The sequence below is a fragment of the Platalea leucorodia genome, assembly GCF_965183815.1.
Source record: "Platalea leucorodia genome assembly, chromosome: 7".
NCBI classification, from domain to species: domain Eukaryota; kingdom Metazoa; phylum Chordata; class Aves; order Pelecaniformes; family Threskiornithidae; genus Platalea; species Platalea leucorodia.
In genome coordinates, this window is record NC_138829.1 from 10,310,398 (window position 1) to 10,324,795 (window position 14,398).

Genomic DNA, 14,398 nt, shown 5'->3' on the forward strand with positions numbered 1-14,398 from the left:
CCAAGGACGGCAAGTTCAAGATGCCCAAGTTCGGCATGCCTTCCTTTGGCTGGTCCAGCAGCAGCAGAGAGGCCAAGGGCACCGCGGCCGCTGATGTGGACGTCAGCCTCAAGGAGCCCCAAGTGGCGGTGCCCTCGGGAACCGCCGAAGTCGACGTGACCCTGCCCGCGGCCGAGATCCAAGCGCCCGGCGTGGAGGTGACCGTCGAGACGGCCGCCGGAGCAGAGGGCGAGAAAGGTCGATTCAAGATGCCCGACGTCAAGATGCCCAGCGTCAAGCTGCCCAAAGTCAAAGCTCCCCACGTGCAGGTCAGCCTGCCCAAGGCCGAGGTGTCGCTGCCCAAAGCCCAGGCCGAAGTCCAGGAGGGCGAACTCGCCCTGCAGGGCCCCGACGCCGAAGGCGGCCTGGAGGTGGCTGCCGGCAAAGTTGAGGGCGGCGGCATGAAAATACACATGCCGAAAGTCAAGGTGCCCAGCGTGGTCTTCTCCAAGCCGACCGTCAAGGCTCCCAAACTGGACGCAGACGTCAGCCTGCCCAAAGTCGACGCCAGCCTGCCAGAGGCAGACCTCAAGGCCGGCGCCGGCACCGTCAGCATCGCGGCCCCCGACATCAAGCTGCCCTCCGTCGAAGGCTCCCTCGAGCTCCAGGCGCCCGAGATAGACCTCAAAGCGCCCTCTGCCGAAGGCGCGCTCGACGGAGCCGAGCTGGAAGCCGCGGGCCTGAAAGGGAAGTTTAAGATGCCCAAGTTCGACAAGCCCAAATTCGGAGTGTCGCCTCCCAAGGCGGAAGGGCTGGAAGGCGAGGTCAGCCTGCCCACCGCAGAGGTCGACCTCCCCTCCGCCACCGTGACGGCCGCAGGGGAGGGCCCCGCGCTGGGCCTCAAAGCCGACGTCCCCGGCGCCAAAACCGAAGGGGCCGGCTGGAAGGTGGAGAAGCCCTCCCTCAAAATGCCCAAAGCCGACATCAAAGCTCCCAAGGTGGACATCAGCCTCCCGTCCGTCGACGTCACCCTTCCAAAGGCCGGCGTCGACCTGCAGGCGCCCGAGGCGGCCCTCACCCTCGAAGGGGAAGCAAAAGCCCCAGAGAAGGAGGCCGCGAAGACCAAGGACGGCAAGTTCAAGATGCCCAAGTTCGGCATGCCTTCCTTTGGCTGGTCCAGCAGCAGCAGAGAGGCCAAGGGCACCGCGGCCGCTGATGTGGACGTCAGCCTCAAGGAGCCCCAAGTGGCGGTGCCCTCGGGAACCGCCGAAGTCGACGTGACCCTGCCCGCGGCCGAGATCCAAGCGCCCGGCGTGGAGGTGACCGTCGAGACGGCCGCCGGAGCAGAGGGCGAGAAAGGTCGATTCAAGATGCCCGACGTCAAGATGCCCAGCGTCAAGCTGCCCAAAGTCAAAGCTCCCCACGTGCAGGTCAGCCTGCCCAAGGCCGAGGTGTCGCTGCCCAAAGCCCAGGCCGAAGTCCAGGAGGGCGAACTCGCCCTGCAGGGCCCCGACGCCGAAGGCGGCCTGGAGGTGGCTGCCGGCAAAGTTGAGGGCGGCGGCATGAAAATACACATGCCGAAAGTCAAGGTGCCCAGCGTGGTCTTCTCCAAGCCGACCGTCAAGGCTCCCAAACTGGACGCAGACGTCAGCCTGCCCAAAGTCGACGCCAGCCTGCCAGAGGCAGACCTCAAGGCCGGCGCCGGCACCGTCAGCATCGCGGCCCCCGACATCAAGCTGCCCTCCGTCGAAGGCTCCCTCGAGCTCCAGGCGCCCGAGATAGACCTCAAAGCGCCCTCTGCCGAAGGCGCGCTCGACGGAGCCGAGCTGGAAGCCGCGGGCCTGAAAGGGAAGTTTAAGATGCCCAAGTTCGACAAGCCCAAATTCGGAGTGTCGCCTCCCAAGGCGGAAGGGCTGGAAGGCGAGGTCAGCCTGCCCACCGCAGAGGTCGACCTCCCCTCCGCCACCGTGACGGCCGCAGGGGAGGGCCCCGCGCTGGGCCTCAAAGCCGACGTCCCCGGCGCCAAAACCGAAGGGGCCGGCTGGAAGGTGGAGAAGCCCTCCCTCAAAATGCCCAAAGCCGACATCAAAGCTCCCAAGGTGGACATCAGCCTCCCGTCCGTCGACGTCACCCTTCCAAAGGCCGGCGTCGACCTGCAGGCGCCCGAGGCGGCCCTCACCCTCGAAGGGGAAGCAAAAGCCCCAGAGAAGGAGGCCGCGAAGACCAAGGACGGCAAGTTCAAGATGCCCAAGTTCGGCATGCCTTCCTTTGGCTGGTCCAGCAGCAGCAGAGAGGCCAAGGGCACCGCGGCCGCTGATGTGGACGTCAGCCTCAAGGAGCCCCAAGTGGCGGTGCCCTCGGGAACCGCCGAAGTCGACGTGACCCTGCCCGCGGCCGAGATCCAAGCGCCCGGCGTGGAGGTGACCGTCGAGACGGCCGCCGGAGCAGAGGGCGAGAAAGGTCGATTCAAGATGCCCGACGTCAAGATGCCCAGCGTCAAGCTGCCCAAAGTCAAAGCTCCCCACGTGCAGGTCAGCCTGCCCAAGGCCGAGGTGTCGCTGCCCAAAGCCCAGGCCGAAGTCCAGGAGGGCGAACTCGCCCTGCAGGGCCCCGACGCCGAAGGCGGCCTGGAGGTGGCTGCCGGCAAAGTTGAGGGCGGCGGCATGAAAATACACATGCCGAAAGTCAAGGTGCCCAGCGTGGTCTTCTCCAAGCCGACCGTCAAGGCTCCCAAACTGGACGCAGACGTCAGCCTGCCCAAAGTCGACGCCAGCCTGCCAGAGGCAGACCTCAAGGCCGGCGCCGGCACCGTCAGCATCGCGGCCCCCGACATCAAGCTGCCCTCCGTCGAAGGCTCCCTCGAGCTCCAGGCGCCCGAGATAGACCTCAAAGCGCCCTCTGCCGAAGGCGCGCTCGACGGAGCCGAGCTGGAAGCCGCGGGCCTGAAAGGGAAGTTTAAGATGCCCAAGTTCGACAAGCCCAAATTCGGAGTGTCGCCTCCCAAGGCGGAAGGGCTGGAAGGCGAGGTCAGCCTGCCCACCGCAGAGGTCGACCTCCCCTCCGCCACCGTGACGGCCGCAGGGGAGGGCCCCGCGCTGGGCCTCAAAGCCGACGTCCCCGGCGCCAAAACCGAAGGGGCCGGCTGGAAGGTGGAGAAGCCCTCCCTCAAAATGCCCAAAGCCGACATCAAAGCTCCCAAGGTGGACATCAGCCTCCCGTCCGTCGACGTCACCCTTCCAAAGGCCGGCGTCGACCTGCAGGCGCCCGAGGCGGCCCTCACCCTCGAAGGGGAAGCAAAAGCCCCAGAGAAGGAGGCCGCGAAGACCAAGGACGGCAAGTTCAAGATGCCCAAGTTCGGCATGCCTTCCTTTGGCTGGTCCAGCAGCAGCAGAGAGGCCAAGGGCACCGCGGCCGCTGATGTGGACGTCAGCCTCAAGGAGCCCCAAGTGGCGGTGCCCTCGGGAACCGCCGAAGTCGACGTGACCCTGCCCGCGGCCGAGATCCAAGCGCCCGGCGTGGAGGTGACCGTCGAGACGGCCGCCGGAGCAGAGGGCGAGAAAGGTCGATTCAAGATGCCCGACGTCAAGATGCCCAGCGTCAAGCTGCCCAAAGTCAAAGCTCCCCACGTGCAGGTCAGCCTGCCCAAGGCCGAGGTGTCGCTGCCCAAAGCCCAGGCCGAAGTCCAGGAGGGCGAACTCGCCCTGCAGGGCCCCGACGCCGAAGGCGGCCTGGAGGTGGCTGCCGGCAAAGTTGAGGGCGGCGGCATGAAAATACACATGCCGAAAGTCAAGGTGCCCAGCGTGGTCTTCTCCAAGCCGACCGTCAAGGCTCCCAAACTGGACGCAGACGTCAGCCTGCCCAAAGTCGACGCCAGCCTGCCAGAGGCAGACCTCAAGGCCGGCGCCGGCACCGTCAGCATCGCGGCCCCCGACATCAAGCTGCCCTCCGTCGAAGGCTCCCTCGAGCTCCAGGCGCCCGAGATAGACCTCAAAGCGCCCTCTGCCGAAGGCGCGCTCGACGGAGCCGAGCTGGAAGCCGCGGGCCTGAAAGGGAAGTTTAAGATGCCCAAGTTCGACAAGCCCAAATTCGGAGTGTCGCCTCCCAAGGCGGAAGGGCTGGAAGGCGAGGTCAGCCTGCCCACCGCAGAGGTCGACCTCCCCTCCGCCACCGTGACGGCCGCAGGGGAGGGCCCCGCGCTGGGCCTCAAAGCCGACGTCCCCGGCGCCAAAACCGAAGGGGCCGGCTGGAAGGTGGAGAAGCCCTCCCTCAAAATGCCCAAAGCCGACATCAAAGCTCCCAAGGTGGACATCAGCCTCCCGTCCGTCGACGTCACCCTTCCAAAGGCCGGCGTCGACCTGCAGGCGCCCGAGGCGGCCCTCACCCTCGAAGGGGAAGCAAAAGCCCCAGAGAAGGAGGCCGCGAAGACCAAGGACGGCAAGTTCAAGATGCCCAAGTTCGGCATGCCTTCCTTTGGCTGGTCCAGCAGCAGCAGAGAGGCCAAGGGCACCGCGGCCGCTGATGTGGACGTCAGCCTCAAGGAGCCCCAAGTGGCGGTGCCCTCGGGAACCGCCGAAGTCGACGTGACCCTGCCCGCGGCCGAGATCCAAGCGCCCGGCGTGGAGGTGACCGTCGAGACGGCCGCCGGAGCAGAGGGCGAGAAAGGTCGATTCAAGATGCCCGACGTCAAGATGCCCAGCGTCAAGCTGCCCAAAGTCAAAGCTCCCCACGTGCAGGTCAGCCTGCCCAAGGCCGAGGTGTCGCTGCCCAAAGCCCAGGCCGAAGTCCAGGAGGGCGAACTCGCCCTGCAGGGCCCCGACGCCGAAGGCGGCCTGGAGGTGGCTGCCGGCAAAGTTGAGGGCGGCGGCATGAAAATACACATGCCGAAAGTCAAGGTGCCCAGCGTGGTCTTCTCCAAGCCGACCGTCAAGGCTCCCAAACTGGACGCAGACGTCAGCCTGCCCAAAGTCGACGCCAGCCTGCCAGAGGCAGACCTCAAGGCCGGCGCCGGCACCGTCAGCATCGCGGCCCCCGACATCAAGCTGCCCTCCGTCGAAGGCTCCCTCGAGCTCCAGGCGCCCGAGATAGACCTCAAAGCGCCCTCTGCCGAAGGCGCGCTCGACGGAGCCGAGCTGGAAGCCGCGGGCCTGAAAGGGAAGTTTAAGATGCCCAAGTTCGACAAGCCCAAATTCGGAGTGTCGCCTCCCAAGGCGGAAGGGCTGGAAGGCGAGGTCAGCCTGCCCACCGCAGAGGTCGACCTCCCCTCCGCCACCGTGACGGCCGCAGGGGAGGGCCCCGCGCTGGGCCTCAAAGCCGACGTCCCCGGCGCCAAAACCGAAGGGGCCGGCTGGAAGGTGGAGAAGCCCTCCCTCAAAATGCCCAAAGCCGACATCAAAGCTCCCAAGGTGGACATCAGCCTCCCGTCCGTCGACGTCACCCTTCCAAAGGCCGGCGTCGACCTGCAGGCGCCCGAGGCGGCCCTCACCCTCGAAGGGGAAGCAAAAGCCCCAGAGAAGGAGGCCGCGAAGACCAAGGACGGCAAGTTCAAGATGCCCAAGTTCGGCATGCCTTCCTTTGGCTGGTCCAGCAGCAGCAGAGAGGCCAAGGGCACCGCGGCCGCTGATGTGGACGTCAGCCTCAAGGAGCCCCAAGTGGCGGTGCCCTCGGGAACCGCCGAAGTCGACGTGACCCTGCCCGCGGCCGAGATCCAAGCGCCCGGCGTGGAGGTGACCGTCGAGACGGCCGCCGGAGCAGAGGGCGAGAAAGGTCGATTCAAGATGCCCGACGTCAAGATGCCCAGCGTCAAGCTGCCCAAAGTCAAAGCTCCCCACGTGCAGGTCAGCCTGCCCAAGGCCGAGGTGTCGCTGCCCAAAGCCCAGGCCGAAGTCCAGGAGGGCGAACTCGCCCTGCAGGGCCCCGACGCCGAAGGCGGCCTGGAGGTGGCTGCCGGCAAAGTTGAGGGCGGCGGCATGAAAATACACATGCCGAAAGTCAAGGTGCCCAGCGTGGTCTTCTCCAAGCCGACCGTCAAGGCTCCCAAACTGGACGCAGACGTCAGCCTGCCCAAAGTCGACGCCAGCCTGCCAGAGGCAGACCTCAAGGCCGGCGCCGGCACCGTCAGCATCGCGGCCCCCGACATCAAGCTGCCCTCCGTCGAAGGCTCCCTCGAGCTCCAGGCGCCCGAGATAGACCTCAAAGCGCCCTCTGCCGAAGGCGCGCTCGACGGAGCCGAGCTGGAAGCCGCGGGCCTGAAAGGGAAGTTTAAGATGCCCAAGTTCGACAAGCCCAAATTCGGAGTGTCGCCTCCCAAGGCGGAAGGGCTGGAAGGCGAGGTCAGCCTGCCCACCGCAGAGGTCGACCTCCCCTCCGCCACCGTGACGGCCGCAGGGGAGGGCCCCGCGCTGGGCCTCAAAGCCGACGTCCCCGGCGCCAAAACCGAAGGGGCCGGCTGGAAGGTGGAGAAGCCCTCCCTCAAAATGCCCAAAGCCGACATCAAAGCTCCCAAGGTGGACATCAGCCTCCCGTCCGTCGACGTCACCCTTCCAAAGGCCGGCGTCGACCTGCAGGCGCCCGAGGCGGCCCTCACCCTCGAAGGGGAAGCAAAAGCCCCAGAGAAGGAGGCCGCGAAGACCAAGGACGGCAAGTTCAAGATGCCCAAGTTCGGCATGCCTTCCTTTGGCTGGTCCAGCAGCAGCAGAGAGGCCAAGGGCACCGCGGCCGCTGATGTGGACGTCAGCCTCAAGGAGCCCCAAGTGGCGGTGCCCTCGGGAACCGCCGAAGTCGACGTGACCCTGCCCGCGGCCGAGATCCAAGCGCCCGGCGTGGAGGTGACCGTCGAGACGGCCGCCGGAGCAGAGGGCGAGAAAGGTCGATTCAAGATGCCCGACGTCAAGATGCCCAGCGTCAAGCTGCCCAAAGTCAAAGCTCCCCACGTGCAGGTCAGCCTGCCCAAGGCCGAGGTGTCGCTGCCCAAAGCCCAGGCCGAAGTCCAGGAGGGCGAACTCGCCCTGCAGGGCCCCGACGCCGAAGGCGGCCTGGAGGTGGCTGCCGGCAAAGTTGAGGGCGGCGGCATGAAAATACACATGCCGAAAGTCAAGGTGCCCAGCGTGGTCTTCTCCAAGCCGACCGTCAAGGCTCCCAAACTGGACGCAGACGTCAGCCTGCCCAAAGTCGACGCCAGCCTGCCAGAGGCAGACCTCAAGGCCGGCGCCGGCACCGTCAGCATCGCGGCCCCCGACATCAAGCTGCCCTCCGTCGAAGGCTCCCTCGAGCTCCAGGCGCCCGAGATAGACCTCAAAGCGCCCTCTGCCGAAGGCGCGCTCGACGGAGCCGAGCTGGAAGCCGCGGGCCTGAAAGGGAAGTTTAAGATGCCCAAGTTCGACAAGCCCAAATTCGGAGTGTCGCCTCCCAAGGCGGAAGGGCTGGAAGGCGAGGTCAGCCTGCCCACCGCAGAGGTCGACCTCCCCTCCGCCACCGTGACGGCCGCAGGGGAGGGCCCCGCGCTGGGCCTCAAAGCCGACGCCCCCGGCGCCAAAACCGAAGGGGCCGGCTGGAAGGTGGAGAAGCCCTCCCTCAAAATGCCCAAAGCCGACATCAAAGCTCCCAAGGTGGACGTCAGCCTCCCGTCCGTCGACGTCACCCTTCCAAAGGCCGGTGTCGACCTGCAGGCGCCCGAGGCGGCCCTCACCCTCGAAGGGGAAGCAAAAGCCCCAGAGAAGGAGGCCGCGAAGACCAAGGACGGCAAGTTCAAGATGCCCAAGTTCGGCATGCCTTCCTTTGGCTGGTCCAGCAGCAGCAGAGAGGCCAAGGGCACCGTGGCCGCTGATGTGGACGTCAGCCTCAAGGAGCCCCAAGTGGCGGTGCCCTCGGGAACCGCCGAAGTCGACGTGACCCTGCCCGCGGCCGAGATCCAAGCGCCCGGCGTGGAGGTGACCGTCGAGACGGCCGCCGGAGCAGAGGGCGAGAAAGGTCGATTCAAGATGCCCGACGTCAAGATGCCCAGCGTCAAGCTGCCCAAAGTCAAAGCTCCCCACGTGCAGGTCAGCCTGCCCAAGGCCGAGGTGTCGCTGCCCAAAGCCCAGGCCGAAGTCCAGGAGGGCGAACTCGCCCTGCAGGGCCCCGACGCCGAAGGCGGCCTGGAGGTGGCTGCCGGCAAAGTTGAGGGCGGCGGCATGAAAATACACATGCCGAAAGTCAAGGTGCCCAGCGTGGTCTTCTCCAAGCCGACCGTCAAGGCTCCCAAACTGGACGCAGACGTCAGCCTGCCCAAAGTCGACGCCAGCCTGCCAGAGGCAGACCTCAAGGCCGGCGCCGGCACCGTCAGCATCGCGGCCCCCGACATCAAGCTGCCCTCCGTCGAAGGCTCCCTCGAGCTCCAGGCGCCCGAGATAGACCTCAAAGCGCCCTCTGCCGAAGGCGCCCTCGACGGAGCCGAGCTGGAAGCCGCGGGCCTGAAAGGGAAGTTTAAGATGCCCAAGTTCGACAAGCCCAAATTCGGAGTGTCGCCTCCCAAGGCGGAAGGGCTGGAAGGCGAGGTCAGCCTGCCCACCGCAGAGGTCGACCTCCCCTCCGCCACCGTGACGGCCGCAGGGGAGGGCCCCGCGCTGGGCCTCAAAGCCGACGTCCCCGGCGCCAAAACCGAAGGGGCCGGCTGGAAGGTGGAGAAGCCCTCCCTCAAAATGCCCAAAGCCGACATCAAAGCTCCCAAGGTGGACGTCAGCCTCCCGTCCGTCGACGTCACCCTTCCAAAGGCCGGCGTCGACCTGCAGGCGCCCGAGGCGGCCCTCACCCTCGAAGGGGAAGCAAAAGCCCCAGAGAAGGAGGCCGCGAAGACCAAGGACGGCAAGTTCAAGATGCCCAAGTTCGGCATGCCTTCCTTTGGCTGGTCCAGCAGCAGCAGAGAGGCCAAGGGCACCGCGGCCGCTGATGTGGACGTCAGCCTCAAGGAGCCCCAAGTGGCGGTGCCCTCGGGAACCGCCGAAGTCGACGTGACCCTGCCCGCGGCCGAGATCCAAGCGCCCGGCGTGGAGGTGACCGTCGAGACGGCCGCCGGAGCAGAGGGCGAGAAAGGTCGATTCAAGATGCCCGACGTCAAGATGCCCAGCGTCAAGCTGCCCAAAGTCAAAGCTCCCCACGTGCAGGTCAGCCTGCCCAAGGCCGAGGTGTCGCTGCCCAAAGCCCAGGCCGAAGTCCAGGAGGGCGAACTCGCCCTGCAGGGCCCCGACGCCGAAGGCGGCCTGGAGGTGGCTGCCGGCAAAGTTGAGGGCGGCGGCATGAAAATACACATGCCGAAAGTCAAGGTGCCCAGCGTGGTCTTCTCCAAGCCGACCGTCAAGGCTCCCAAACTGGACGCAGACGTCAGCCTGCCCAAAGTCGACGCCAGCCTGCCAGAGGCAGACCTCAAGGCCGGCGCCGGCACCGTCAGCATCGCGGCCCCCGACATCAAGCTGCCCTCCGTCGAAGGCTCCCTCGAGCTCCAGGCGCCCGAGATAGACCTCAAAGCGCCCTCTGCCGAAGGCGCGCTCGACGGAGCCGAGCTGGAAGCCGCGGGCCTGAAAGGGAAGTTTAAGATGCCCAAGTTCGACAAGCCCAAATTCGGAGTGTCGCCTCCCAAGGCGGAAGGGCTGGAAGGCGAGGTCAGCCTGCCCACCGCAGAGGTCGACCTCCCCTCCGCCACCGTGACGGCCGCAGGGGAGGGCCCCGCGCTGGGCCTCAAAGCCGACGCCCCCGGCGCCAAAACCGAAGGGGCCGGCTGGAAGGTGGAGAAGCCCTCCCTCAAAATGCCCAAAGCCGACATCAAAGCTCCCAAGGTGGACGTCAGCCTCCCGTCCGTCGACGTCACCCTTCCAAAGGCCGGCGTCGACCTGCAGGCGCCCGAGGCGGCCCTCACCCTCGAAGGGGAAGCAAAAGCCCCAGAGAAGGAGGCCGCGAAGACCAAGGACGGCAAGTTCAAGATGCCCAAGTTCGGCATGCCTTCCTTTGGCTGGTCCAGCAGCAGCAGAGAGGCCAAGGGCACCGCGGCCGCTGATGTGGACGTCAGCCTCAAGGAGCCCCAAGTGGCGGTGCCCTCGGGAACCGCCGAAGTCGACGTGACCCTGCCCGCGGCCGAGATCCAAGCGCCCGGCGTGGAGGTGACCGTCGAGACGGCCGCCGGAGCAGAGGGCGAGAAAGGTCGATTCAAGATGCCCGACGTCAAGATGCCCAGCGTCAAGCTGCCCAAAGTCAAAGCTCCCCACGTGCAGGTCAGCCTGCCCAAGGCCGAGGTGTCGCTGCCCAAAGCCCAGGCCGAAGTCCAGGAGGGCGAACTCGCCCTGCAGGGCCCCGACGCCGAAGGCGGCCTGGAGGTGGCTGCCGGCAAAGTTGAGGGCGGCGGCATGAAAATACACATGCCGAAAGTCAAGGTGCCCAGCGTGGTCTTCTCCAAGCCGACCGTCAAGGCTCCCAAACTGGACGCAGACGTCAGCCTGCCCAAAGTCGACGCCAGCCTGCCAGAGGCAGACCTCAAGGCCGGCGCCGGCACCGTCAGCATCGCGGCCCCCGACATCAAGCTGCCCTCCGTCGAAGGCTCCCTCGAGCTCCAGGCGCCCGAGATAGACCTCAAAGCGCCCTCTGCCGAAGGCGCCCTCGACGGAGCCGAGCTGGAAGCCGCGGGCCTGAAAGGGAAGTTTAAGATGCCCAAGTTCGACAAGCCCAAATTCGGAGTGTCGCCTCCCAAGGCGGAAGGGCTGGAAGGCGAGGTCAGCCTGCCCACCGCAGAGGTCGACCTCCCCTCCGCCACCGTGACGGCCGCAGGGGAGGGCCCCGCGCTGGGCCTCAAAGCCGACGTCCCCGGCGCCAAAACCGAAGGGGCCGGCTGGAAGGTGGAGAAGCCCTCCCTCAAAATGCCCAAAGCCGACATCAAAGCTCCCAAGGTGGACGTCAGCCTCCCGTCCGTCGACGTCACCCTTCCAAAGGCCGGCGTCGACCTGCAGGCGCCCGAGGCGGCCCTCACCCTCGAAGGGGAAGCAAAAGCCCCAGAGAAGGAGGCCGCGAAGACCAAGGACGGCAAGTTCAAGATGCCCAAGTTCGGCATGCCTTCCTTTGGCTGGTCCAGCAGCAGCAGAGAGGCCAAGGGCACCGCGGCCGCTGATGTGGACGTCAGCCTCAAGGAGCCCCAAGTGGCGGTGCCCTCGGGAACCGCCGAAGTCGACGTGACCCTGCCCGCGGCCGAGATCCAAGCGCCCGGCGTGGAGGTGACCGTCGAGACGGCCGCCGGAGCAGAGGGCGAGAAAGGTCGATTCAAGATGCCCGACGTCAAGATGCCCAGCGTCAAGCTGCCCAAAGTCAAAGCTCCCCACGTGCAGGTCAGCCTGCCCAAGGCCGAGGTGTCGCTGCCCAAAGCCCAGGCCGAAGTCCAGGAGGGCGAACTCGCCCTGCAGGGCCCCGACGCCGAAGGCGGCCTGGAGGTGGCTGCCGGCAAAGTTGAGGGCGGCGGCATGAAAATACACATGCCGAAAGTCAAGGTGCCCAGCGTGGTCTTCTCCAAGCCGACCGTCAAGGCTCCCAAACTGGACGCAGACGTCAGCCTGCCCAAAGTCGACGCCAGCCTGCCAGAGGCAGACCTCAAGGCCGGCGCCGGCACCGTCAGCATCGCGGCCCCCGACATCAAGCTGCCCTCCGTCGAAGGCTCCCTCGAGCTCCAGGCGCCCGAGATAGACCTCAAAGCGCCCTCTGCCGAAGGCGCGCTCGACGGAGCCGAGCTGGAAGCCGCGGGCCTGAAAGGGAAGTTTAAGATGCCCAAGTTCGACAAGCCCAAATTCGGAGTGTCGCCTCCCAAGGCGGAAGGGCTGGAAGGCGAGGTCAGCCTGCCCACCGCAGAGGTCGACCTCCCCTCCGCCACCGTGACGGCCGCAGGGGAGGGCCCCGCGCTGGGCCTCAAAGCCGACGCCCCCGGCGCCAAAACCGAAGGGGCCGGCTGGAAGGTGGAGAAGCCCTCCCTCAAAATGCCCAAAGCCGACATCAAAGCTCCCAAGGTGGACGTCAGCCTCCCGTCCGTCGACGTCACCCTTCCAAAGGCCGGCGTCGACCTGCAGGCGCCCGAGGCGGCCCTCACCCTCGAAGGGGAAGCAAAAGCCCCAGAGAAGGAGGCCGCGAAGACCAAGGACGGCAAGTTCAAGATGCCCAAGTTCGGCATGCCTTCCTTTGGCTGGTCCAGCAGCAGCAGAGAGGCCAAGGGCACCGCGGCCGCTGATGTGGACGTCAGCCTCAAGGAGCCCCAAGTGGCGGTGCCCTCGGGAACCGCCGAAGTCGACGTGACCCTGCCCGCGGCCGAGATCCAAGCGCCCGGCGTGGAGGTGACCGTCGAGACGGCCGCCGGAGCAGAGGGCGAGAAAGGTCGATTCAAGATGCCCGACGTCAAGATGCCCAGCGTCAAGCTGCCCAAAGTCAAAGCTCCCCACGTGCAGGTCAGCCTGCCCAAGGCCGAGGTGTCGCTGCCCAAAGCCCAGGCCGAAGTCCAGGAGGGCGAACTCGCCCTGCAGGGCCCCGACGCCGAAGGCGGCCTGGAGGTGGCTGCCGGCAAAGTTGAGGGCGGCGGCATGAAAATACACATGCCGAAAGTCAAGGTGCCCAGCGTGGTCTTCTCCAAGCCGACCGTCAAGGCTCCCAAACTGGACGCAGACGTCAGCCTGCCCAAAGTCGACGCCAGCCTGCCAGAGGCAGACCTCAAGGCCGGCGCCGGCACCGTCAGCATCGCGGCCCCCGACATCAAGCTGCCCTCCGTCGAAGGCTCCCTCGAGCTCCAGGCGCCCGAGATAGACCTCAAAGCGCCCTCTGCCGAAGGCGCCCTCGACGGAGCCGAGCTGGAAGCCGCGGGCCTGAAAGGGAAGTTTAAGATGCCCAAGTTCGACAAGCCCAAATTCGGAGTGTCGCCTCCCAAGGCGGAAGGGCTGGAAGGCGAGGTCAGCCTGCCCACCGCAGAGGTCGACCTCCCCTCCGCCACCGTGACGGCCGCAGGGGAGGGCCCCGCGCTGGGCCTCAAAGCCGACGTCCCCGGCGCCAAAACCGAAGGGGCCGGCTGGAAGGTGGAGAAGCCCTCCCTCAAAATGCCCAAAGCCGACATCAAAGCTCCCAAGGTGGACGTCAGCCTCCCGTCCGTCGACGTCACCCTTCCAAAGGCCGGCGTCGACCTGCAGGCGCCCGAGGCGGCCCTCACCCTCGAAGGGGAAGCAAAAGCCCCAGAGAAGGAGGCCGCGAAGACCAAGGACGGCAAGTTCAAGATGCCCAAGTTCGGCATGCCTTCCTTTGGCTGGTCCAGCAGCAGCAGAGAGGCCAAGGGCACCGCGGCCGCTGATGTGGACGTCAGCCTCAAGGAGCCCCAAGTGGCGGTGCCCTCGGGAACCGCCGAAGTCGACGTGACCCTGCCCGCGGCCGAGATCCAAGCGCCCGGCGTGGAGGTGACCGTCGAGACGGCCGCCGGAGCAGAGGGCGAGAAAGGTCGATTCAAGATGCCCGACGTCAAGATGCCCAGCGTCAAGCTGCCCAAAGTCAAAGCTCCCCACGTGCAGGTCAGCCTGCCCAAGGCCGAGGTGTCGCTGCCCAAAGCCCAGGCCGAAGTCCAGGAGGGCGAACTCGCCCTGCAGGGCCCCGACGCCGAAGGCGGCCTGGAGGTGGCTGCCGGCAAAGTTGAGGGCGGCGGCATGAAAATACACATGCCGAAAGTCAAGGTGCCCAGCGTGGTCTTCTCCAAGCCGACCGTCAAGGCTCCCAAACTGGACGCAGACGTCAGCCTGCCCAAAGTCGACGCCAGCCTGCCAGAGGCAGACCTCAAGGCCGGCGCCGGCACCGTCAGCATCGCGGCCCCCGACATCAAGCTGCCCTCCGTCGAAGGCTCCCTCGAGCTCCAGGCGCCCGAGATAGACCTCAAAGCGCCCTCTGCCGAAGGCGCGCTCGACGGAGCCGAGCTGGAAGCCGCGGGCCTGAAAGGGAAGTTTAAGATGCCCAAGTTCGACAAGCCCAAATTCGGAGTGTCGCCTCCCAAGGCGGAAGGGCTGGAAGGCGAGGTCAGCCTGCCCACCGCAGAGGTCGACCTCCCCTCCGCCACCGTGACGGCCGCAGGGGAGGGCCCCGCGCTGGGCCTCAAAGCCGACGCCCCCGGCGCCAAAACCGAAGGGGCCGGCTGGAAGGTGGAGAAGCCCTCCCTCAAAATGCCCAAAGCCGACATCAAAGCTCCCAAGGTGGACGTCAGCCTCCCGTCCGTCGACGTCACCCTTCCAAAGGCCGGCGTCGACCTGCAGGCGCCCGAGGCGGCCCTCACCCTCGAAGGGGAAGCAAAAGCCCCAGAGAAGGAGGCCGCGAAGACCAAGGACGGCAAGTTCAAGATGCCCAAGTTCGGCATGCCTTCCTTTGGCTGGTCCAGCAGCAGCAGAGAGGCCAAGGGCACCGC

General features: G+C 66.5%; 2 protein-coding genes across 2 annotated transcripts in view; both read left to right on the forward strand.

The window, feature by feature from the left end:
• The window catches only part of LOC309592951 (uncharacterized protein), a gene marked incomplete at its 5' end in the record, with an annotated part of 94,743 nt that overhangs the window by 58,339 nt on the left and 22,006 nt on the right, over positions 1–14,398 (forward strand). The window lies entirely within an intron of this gene.
• Positions 4,251–13,955, forward strand: LOC309593338 (uncharacterized protein; the record flags this gene model as incomplete). Its single annotated transcript, XM_082317718.1, has 1 exon — positions 4,251–13,955. A coding segment is annotated over one exon (9,705 nt), but the record flags the coding sequence as incomplete, so codon positions are not given.